The sequence below is a fragment of the Oncorhynchus kisutch genome, linkage group LG22, assembly GCF_002021735.2.
Source record: "Oncorhynchus kisutch isolate 150728-3 linkage group LG22, Okis_V2, whole genome shotgun sequence".
Taxonomy (NCBI): Eukaryota; Metazoa; Chordata; class Actinopteri; order Salmoniformes; family Salmonidae; genus Oncorhynchus; species Oncorhynchus kisutch.
Genome location: NC_034195.2, coordinates 49202460 through 49212086, shown reverse-complemented (window position 1 = coordinate 49212086; position 9627 = coordinate 49202460). Strand labels below are relative to the sequence as shown.

Here is a 9627-nt window from a genome sequence, read left to right as displayed (position 1 = left end):
ATACTTTGGGATCTCCTAGAATCATGGCAGTCTCCTGCAAATCTCGAGTAGAAAGCAGTGTTTTGAGGATTATATATATTTATCAGGTCATCAACTGAGTAACGTGCATTAAATAGCAGTGGGATTCACAAGTTATTTACGCTTTCATTACGGCTTCACTTTCTTGTATTGCTAGACAAAAGACATTCACCTCCTGGTTATTCCGAATACTTCAGCACTGGATTTGTTATCTGCGCAACATGATGTGGAATGCGGACGTTGGGCAATGCCCCAAGTGTCAGACATGTGTGGCGGCTGACGAAAACACCCTCCCTTTGGCAACAAAAACATTGCGCAGCATCAATTCCTTTAGAAAACACTAGTCTACAAAAACATTGCGCAGCATCAATTCCTCTAGTCACACTAGTCTACAAAAACATTGCGCAGCATCAATTCCTCTAGTCACACTAGTCTACAAAAACATTTCTGTAGACTATTTAATAAAACAAACTAATTAACATCGTTGGCCACCGTTATTGTTGCTACAATTAAATATATTAGCCTAGCCTACTTAGAATCTGCATAATAAAACACCACACTTCAGCATCAAATAATCAAACTGGGATACAGTAAATAATTGTATTTACATAATTGAAATTAAGATAAAAATGTCAAACTTGCATGTACAAGCAAATGGCGAAGCTTCCGTGCAGGTGTCCGTCTCCCTGCCCTGCAGATGAAGCGCGAGTCGCGGATGGTGTGGTCCACCGCACTTATGCCGTTCGGAGTGGAATGGATGGAGGTGGGACGTTCCGTGCGCTCGCTTTGACCGATGTTTTCGTGGTCCGTTGCGCACTTTGCTTTTCCGTATCTATTCTGTCATCGTATCCATGCGATAATGAGAGTCTTCTCTCTTTGGAAATTTAAGGTAACTCCGAAGTGGTCGATTAGAAATCCGACATGCAACAGATAGGTAGACCTACAGTTGAGTATGTACACGGGTCGCCCGATCTCTGCATGCTGCAGTATTCGGAAAAAGGTGCGCAATCTAATGGCCAAAACACAAGCGCAGTAGATAATACGCAGCGACAGGTATCGGAAGACGATACATTTCCACACAAGTAGGGTACACTGGACGTGATTAGGTTAAAACAACCCTTTAAAGAGTGACATTTTGGGTCAATTGTTTACTTGTTATCCTCTCCCCAGTGGCGCAGCGGTCTAAGGCAATAGGCGTCACTACAGTCCCTGGTTCGAATCCAGGCTGTATCACATCCGGCCGTGATTGCTAGTACCATAGGGTGGCGTCGTCTGCGTTTGGCCAGGGAAGGCCATCATTGTAAATAAGAATTTGTTCTTAACCGACTTGCCTAGTTAAATAAAATGATAAATAAGATGCGTAATTCTAACCATGTCCACAGGAGGGCAGTGCCACTCAAACAAAGCAATTTTGTTATATTTCCAATAAACATTCTTATAGCCGAACCAATATAAATTCCAATAGGAAGGTTGATGGGGGTTTCAGAACAACTCCCGTTCACAACCTCCATGAACAAAGTGCCAAATATGTCTTGGTTTGGCCTGTGGCGACCAAGTGTGACGTCTGGCCCAAATTACACACTATGCACTAATTTTGGCCAGAGCCCATGGGCCAGACCTCACACTTGCTCGTAGTGCACTATGAAATGGTGAAGTGCACTATGAAATGGTGAAGTGCACTATGAAGTAGCGCACTTCACCGGGAATAGGATGTCATTTGGGACGCACAGTCAGTTTTCACCCCCATTTCCGTTTGTATTTTATAACAATAAAGATCAAAATTACAATATATTTTTTTCCCATAGGCAACATTTGTGTTTTGATAGGACATTAAGGCATAGGTGCGTATTAACTCAACAATGCACAATATCTTTCACAACTTGGCCATTCCATTATGTTTCATACTGCTGTCAACGGCAAAACCGTAATCCCAATATTTCCATTGGTGGAGATGTATAAAGCATTTTATATTCAGTCAGGGATGAGATGTCTCACATTTCCTGTCACAGTAACAATGTAAATTTTCTGTCATAGTGTAGTGCACGTGTTGCATTTCTGGTTCCATTTCCTGTCATAGTAACAATGTCCATTTTCCATCAGTGTAGTGCTAATAGCACTGTCCATTTGTGTACCCAAGAACCATATTGTGCGCTCTCTCTCACATCCTTTGACATCAGTATCAGTCTCTAGCCTGTACTGGGTCAGGACATGAGCTCCTCATTGTACCTCTGACCCTCCCGGGGGAGGGGGGGTTAATACAGATACCATGGATGGGAGGAAGGGATGTGGTGGAGCAGGAGTGTCTTCAGCTGGGGTGGTCATGGTCTCAGAACAGTTCAACTGGTTTTTGGTGTGTCTCGATGGCTGATGGCGTTCAGCTCCTGTCCCTCTAGTTAAACAGTAACGCCATTGGTGAAAAATTAGGCTCTTCTAACCTCCAATGCTCTTAGTCTGAAAAACAAAGAAGAAGAACAGGGCTTGACTAAAATGTCAGCTCACAATAGAGGTGTGTGTTTCACTTTCAGTCTGTGTGTGTGTTTTCAGAGGGAGAAATTAAGATGTGAGACCTTGTGGTTGTCCACACACTTCATATACAAGTTGGCGATACCAGAGCAGGTGAGGGTCTGTCCAGTGTTCTCCCTGTAGCACTTCAGGATCTGACTCTGCAGGTCACCACACACTGGCTTGATGTCAACACGCCTGGGAAGAGAGAGAGAGATTATAGACACATCCTACTATACCATAGTCTGCCCAGTCAAGACAGTTCGTTTTTGTCCAACAGAATGTGTTCTCAATAACCTACCTGGTTAAATAGGAAAGGAAATAAAAACCTTAAGCCCACGACCCAGTGTAATGATGAGCAATGGGGAGACAAAAACAGATAGTTACATATCGCAATATGATTTTTGGACGATATTATAAATCAATACTTGACTCCAGGTATTGATTTTTATTTTTTTTTATGTTGTTAGGTAGTTAGTCGGCTGTAGCTCTGACAAAACACCGGTATTTTTCATCCTATAGCTTGTTCTCCATCTTTTTAAATTGTAATCCAACATGTTTTCCAGCACTTTTATTTCCACGACTGATCAAAACTAATTTTGTCATGCTGTCGCGTGTCCCTCTGTAGCAGACATATGGTGAGCATACGTAGTTCTGTGAAGGTCATGGAATTTTGGATGACGGTAATTGACCAGCCAAATTACCATGGTAATAACAGTTTGTGTGTATATATATATATATATATAAAAATGGATGTACATTTTCTCCTCTCCTCCTAACTGCATGTGATTCCATAAAAATAGAATGAATAGAACAGGTGTTTGAATTCAAGTCAATGATGGCATAATGGGTGGAATGGCGCCATTGTGAGTGTATCCATAGGAACAAAGGACGTAAAAGCAGGAAATGCACCCATCAATATGTGCTGTGATTTGTTGATTCAACTCGACATAAAAACATTCCGTTGCATGAGCCACATCAGTAAACATCATTTGAATTAACATTCTCCGTTACCATGGAAATGATTGCATCACAATACCAGGCAGTTATTGTACCCATGAGTTTACCCATCAAATTGCCAGGGTTAGAGGTCCCAAGCCGAGTCTAATCATTGTTTGCTACAACACCTTGCTTGTTTCAGCAAGGGGTAACACAGCTTCATCACGTTGTTAAGAGTCCATGTTACCGTAGAAACGGACTGAACCACACGAATACCTAACCATCCCGTCTTCAGTCAGCTGTTCGTTCGGTTATAGCGGTAATTGTATTTCTTCATCCACAACTGTCGGTTACACGGTTATTGTGCCAGCCCTAGCAATGTTTGGAACATCAAATCGAACCGGCACCTAAGTATAGCGATACAATCATTTTGGGAGGTCCCTGGCAAATCCCAGCCCCAATAACAATGATACTCACTTGAAGGTGTTGTGAGCGTCCTCTCTGCCCTTCTTGAAGTTCTCTGTGGTGACTTTGAAGAACTGAGCACTCTGTTAACGAGGGGAACAACACAACAGCTGTTGGACTGTTGACAAGCTGTAGGACATTGGTATGACTGTGCCTACTGAGCTGTCATGCATTGGAGGGAAAGTAAGGTGGTGTGTCAGCATTTACAGTTGAAGTCAGAAGTTTACATACACCTTAGTCAAATACATTTAAACTCAGTTTCACAATTCCTTACATTTAATCCTATTCAAAATTATTTCAGCTTTTATTTCTTTCATCACATTCTCAGTGGGTCCGAAGTTACATTCAATTAGTATTTGGTAGCATTGCCTTTAAATTGTTTGACTTGGGTCAAACGTTTCGGGTAGCCTTCCACAAGCTTCCCACAATAAGTTGGGTGAATTTTGGCCCATTCCTCCTGACAGAGCTGGTGTAACTGAGTCAGGTTTGTAGGCCTCCTTGCTCGCACACACTTTTTCAGTTTTGCCCACAAATTTTCTATAGGAGGTCAGGGCTTTGTGATGGCCACTCCAATACCTTGACTTTGTTATCCTTAAGCCATTTTGCCACAACTTTGGAAGTATGCTGCGGGTCATTGTCCATTTGGAAAACACATTTGCGACCAAGCTTCAACTTTCTGACTGATGTCTTGAGATGTTGCTTCAATATATCCACATCATTTACCCTCCTCATGATGCCATCTATTTTGTGAAGTGTACCACCAGTCCCTCCTGTCATTTTGACCTGAAGAAGATGCTTTTTGGATCTAAACATTGTCAATAAAAAGGTGGCAATTGGGAGCATATTCAGTGTACGGGCCTTTATTCTTTTCTAGTATCCTTCCTTAGTCCAGCACCTACCTTTAAGGATGTGCATATGACCACAAACCTTTCTACAGTGTGTACAGTAATAACACAATATGACAGGAATAATAACAGAGGCTGTGGCCATGTGTGTGTGTGTGTGAGACGTTTGTATGTCTGTGTGCCGTGTACCTTTTCTTCCAGCTTGGCGACCTGTTCCCTGAAGAGTGCATCTTGTTTCTTCACCTGGTTCTCTTTCTCCTCCAGTTTGTGGGCCTGAGAAGGACAGAGATAATATATTTATGTAACGGAGCATAAAGTCATTTCTTCTTTCCTACTAAATGACAGCCTGAGTGAGATGACAATGAAAATCAAATATTCAACTTGAAAATCATATAACTGAATAGTGAATAGATAATCTTCAAGGAATGCATGAAGTAGGATCACTCCCTTGTCTTACCTTAAGCTCTATCCACTGAAACAAGATAGCAGAACAGGAAGGAAGATGAAGACGGATTGGTGAGAACTAGGATCTTTACAGGTCAAAGGGGAATTGCAGACCTCCAAGATGCAGCGTCATGCCATTCTATTTCATAGCAGAAGCAAACAAGCCATCCCTTTGGGATCTGCTCTGAACTCAACTTGCCAGCCTGGCAGTCAGGGTTGAGGAAGCAGCTCTGTTCTGAACTCAACTTGCCAACCTGGCAGTCAACTGACCAGTGCGCTGTCCACAAATCTGGGTGAGCTGTATGGGCCAGCTGCAGCCAAGCTCATTAGTGGTGGCAGGGGGGGTAAGGAGTGGTACCTTTGCCTGTTTTCCTGGGCAAATCACCTGGCTCACCCTAAGAGGTGATCTCGTGCCAACAGAATAGGAGCAATCCAGCTCGCCAAACAAGCAGTCATGCACAAAATATTACCAACATCAGGCAGACCTTTTATGGAAACAGCTAAAACACTTACTTGCAAGGCCTTCGCAAGCATTTTAGACAGAATGAAACGATAGATAAATCCAAGTATTCTGTAACATTAGTCATGATCAGACAGAAAGTACACAGACAAACCTCATGCAAATATTTAAAACTACAGAAGAGCAAATATATTTTAGTGAACACAATTAGAGGCAAATGGTTATGAAGTTCTGGTTAAGTTGACAGACCAGTCTGATTGTCCTTAGTTATTTCAGGCATTGCTTATATTCAAGCTTGCACATCCACCACTGTATCTAGTGCTGTGTCTTACGTAGAGCTGGGCCATGAGTCTCTCATCCTCTGTGGTCATGCGTTCCTTCTCTATGGCCGCCATCAGGTTCTCTCCCTGCGCTGCCTTCTCCACAGCCAGGATTTTCTTAACCTCCTCCTGGATCTGAGCCTGGGCTACAGCCTGAGCCTGGGCTCTGGCCTGGACCTTCACCTCATACAACCTATAGATAGACAGAGAGACACAGAAGTTCAGACCTGACCATGTCCCTAAAAAAGCTATTCCTAGGACCACTTTGAAAAAGTATTGGACTAAAAAGGCATTTTCAAATGAGATATTCCACTGAGCTTGTGTTTCAGTCCAGTACTCGGCTTAACCTGTGTCTGGGAAAACAGCCCTTAATGATTTATGTTGGTCTCCTCACTGTTTTTCAAACTCTTGCCGCTTCACTTTCATCTCCTGTTCCAGGCCCTTCGTCAGCTCAGCTTGGATCTGCCTCCTCAGCACTTCTTCATCTACCACTAAACCACAAAAAGAGGGAAATGTTTCATACGAGAGCTGTGTGTAAAAATCAAGCTGCTCGACTTATCAAATCATCCGGGACGTCTGAGAGGTCTATATTGAATTCTGTAGTGTAGGAGTCAAACAGAGCACACACTTATGCATCATGACAGGTCTCCGTGTCTTCATTTACGTCACCGTTGCAATCGGGTACACATGGTCAACAACCACATGGACTTGAATTATTGCAGCCAATAAGGAATACATCATGACTACATGATTACAAACCAATACAACTTGAATGAGAGAAAGCAGACTCACCTAATGGAGGTTGCAGTGGGATCACAGGGGGGGTCACAACAGGAGCCACGACTGGAACAGCCACGTTTTCAATGAGAGGGAGTAGTGGAATGCTGACCATGGGTTCTACTGGGGCAGAGAGAGGAGGAGGGGGAGCTATGGGCTCTTCTACAGGGGGAGGGAGATCAGTTGGTTTGCTAGCAGCCGATGCAGTAGGCAGGGTGGCCAGCTCCATGGAGGGACATGGTGCTGGAGGAAGTTCCTCCATAATAGGCTCTGGGATAGGTGCTAGGACTGGGGGAGGTTCTGCAACAGGGGGGACTACCGGTTGTACGAGGGTAGGTGTTGCTACTTCCTCAACCACAACAGGTGGCAGGACAATAGCTTCAACAGGTGAAGGGTCAGGGGTAAGTGGGTCTACCTGTTCTACAGGGTGATGTAGGACAACAGATTCAACCACTGGAGGCAGCACAATTGGTTCCACAGCTGGAGAAGCTAGAACATGTTTCACAGGCTTAGGTGGTAATACGGGTTCTATAGGGACAAGTTGGACAATAGGTTCAGCCAGTGTCGGCAGAACTACAGGTTCCTCAGTAGTAGGGGTACATAGGAGTACGGGTACTGGTTCTTCTATTGGTGGAGATGGGGCCAAAGATGGCGCTATAGGTTCTAAAGGCACCAGAGGAAGTATGGGTTCTGCCCCTTGAGGAAGCACTTTGGTATCTAGAGGTGGAACAATAGGTTCAACAGCTGGAGCTCGGACTATCGATTCCTTAGGTGGACAGGGAGGTGTGGGTAGGGCCGCAGGTGGACAGGGAGGTGTGGGTAGGGCCGCAGGTGGACAGGGAGGTGTGGGTAGGGCCGCAGGTGGACAGGGAGCAGAGACAAATGTGACAGGAGGTGGTGGAGTAAGCTTTACTGGCTGAACAGGGGGAGACGGAGGTGTGGGTAGGACCGCAGGTGGAGGGGCTGTGGGGATAAACAGGGAAGGGGAGACCAAATGATGGACTGTGGGGGCCGGTGTGGACACAGGGACCAGAGGTTCTGTTGAGAGCGTGGAAGCAGCTCCATTCTGCTGTGAGCGAGGTTGGACAACCTTCTGGGCCTGGCACTCCTCTCTCATTCGATTGATGACTTTGTCAGTCAGCTGTCAGGGAAAGAAGGCAAACGTTCAACAATCATCAGGCATAATATTTATTCTAGAAACACAGCACTAGACTGTACTAAAGATAATACAATTAGATGTGTGTGCCATGTACATCAACTAACACTGATAGCTTATATTGGCGTAGCACCCCCCTCCCACCAGCTCCTGCAAAGAAGTGCACAAGCTCACACCCTGTAAAGACAGGGAACTTTCTCAATTAGATTTGGGTCCTCGCTCCTCCATTCTCTCTAGCCTCCTTTTGAGAGAGAGAAAGGTCAAAAAGGTAATCAAGGAGAAGAAGCAAGGAGAGGGAAAGTGGACAAAAATACACTTGTATGAATCTCCTTCTCCAATTGCGCGTCCTCGGGCAAATGATCTTTATTTTATTTTAACTTGGCAAGTTAGTTATGAACAAATTCTTATTTTCAATGACGGCCTAGGAACAGTGGGTTAACTGCCTGTTCAGGGGCAGAACAACAGATTTGTACCTTGTCAGCTTGGGGATTTGAACTTGCAACCTTCCGGTTACTAGCCCAACACTCTAACCAGGCTACCCTGCCGCCACAGCATAGATGGTCACAGGATAGATGTCCAAAATAAAATGTATGAAGTGATGAAAACAAAATGTAGCTCGTTGTGCAAGACATTTAGCAGATAAAAGCATACGTTGTTTTTAAATGTTTGCATGCTTTTCTCCTTTGAGAAAACAATAGCTAATTCAAGGGGTGTGTTGCAGATAGCAAAACTCTTCTGCGAAGAACTCAAGGAGGATACACTTCTGCTTCCTCGACTAAAGGAGGATATCGAGGAGGGGAGGACAGTCTTCCGTTTTCCTACTAATGAATTGACACCAAAGACTGTCTTTTGTATTGACAAGATAGTTGAGTGACCGCTCCAACAATGGAAATACATGTCCTCAAAGAGAGAAGGCTGGTGGGAGAAAGTGATATTAGGTTGGACCATTCTACTCAATGCGAGGGCAGATACGCGTGTAAACAGGCCACAGAGATAGAGCACTCATCTTTATGTCTGTGCCATCATAGCGTCTGTGACAGCCCGTGCTTTCTTCTTCTTCATTGGCTGATTCCTATGAGTTGGGAGCAATCCCCACCCAGTTGACTATCTTAAAAATGTCGGAAGCCTTCAATGGCAATGTCCATGCTAAAACAGGTTATAGCCATGAGTCACCTATGTCAACAGGCACAACTCCAATAGTCTTTTTTTTTTCTTCCAAAGTTGCCGAAATACTATGTGCATCCACTTATATCAGTGCATTCTTAACAACCTAACTATTACCAAACTTCTATTTGAAATGCTTTGAAAGCCTGGTCATGGCTCACATCAACACCATCCTCCCAGAAACCTTGGACCCACTTCAATTCGCCCCAACAGATCTGCAGATTGTGTAATCTCTATTATACTCCACACTGCCCTTTCCCACCCGGATAAAAGAAACACCTAGACTACATGAACATCTCGTTCAAAATCATGGGCATTAATATGGAGTTGGTCCCCTGTGATGCAGTTACATCAAGTACTCCACTCTTCTGGGAAGGCTTTCCACTAGATGTTGGAACATTGCTGCGGGGACTTGCTTTCATTCAGCTACAAGAGCATTAGTGAAGTCAGGTACTGATGTTGGCCTGGCTCGGCATTCCAATTCATCCCAAAGGTGTTCGATGGGGTTGAGGTCAGGACTCTGTGGAGGTCAGTCAA

General features: G+C 44.3%; 1 protein-coding gene across 3 annotated transcripts in view; it reads right to left on the bottom strand.

The window, feature by feature from the left end:
• Positions 1-1752: 1752 nt before the first annotated feature.
• Positions 1753-9627, bottom strand: part of LOC109866914 (calphotin) — a 10944-nt gene continuing 3069 nt past the window's right edge. Inside the window, exons 2-10 of one of the 3 annotated variants that reach the window (XM_031802073.1) lie at positions 7644-7911; positions 6786-7613; positions 6388-6484; positions 6006-6186; positions 5227-5241; positions 4959-5042; positions 3937-4007; positions 2586-2718; positions 1753-2469 (exon numbers count right to left, since the gene is read on the bottom strand). In XM_031802073.1, the coding sequence (XP_031657933.1) occupies positions 2449-2469; positions 2586-2718; positions 3937-4007; positions 4959-5042; positions 5227-5241; positions 6006-6186; positions 6388-6484; positions 6786-7613; positions 7644-7911 (1698 nt within the window). In that variant the 3' untranslated portion in view covers positions 1753-2448. Of the gene's footprint in view, positions 2470-2585; positions 2719-3936; positions 4008-4958; positions 5043-5226; positions 5242-6005; positions 6187-6387; positions 6485-6785; positions 7912-9627 lie in introns of all 3 variants that reach the window. The other 2 variants (XM_020455823.2, XM_020455824.2) reach the window with 2 other exon arrangements.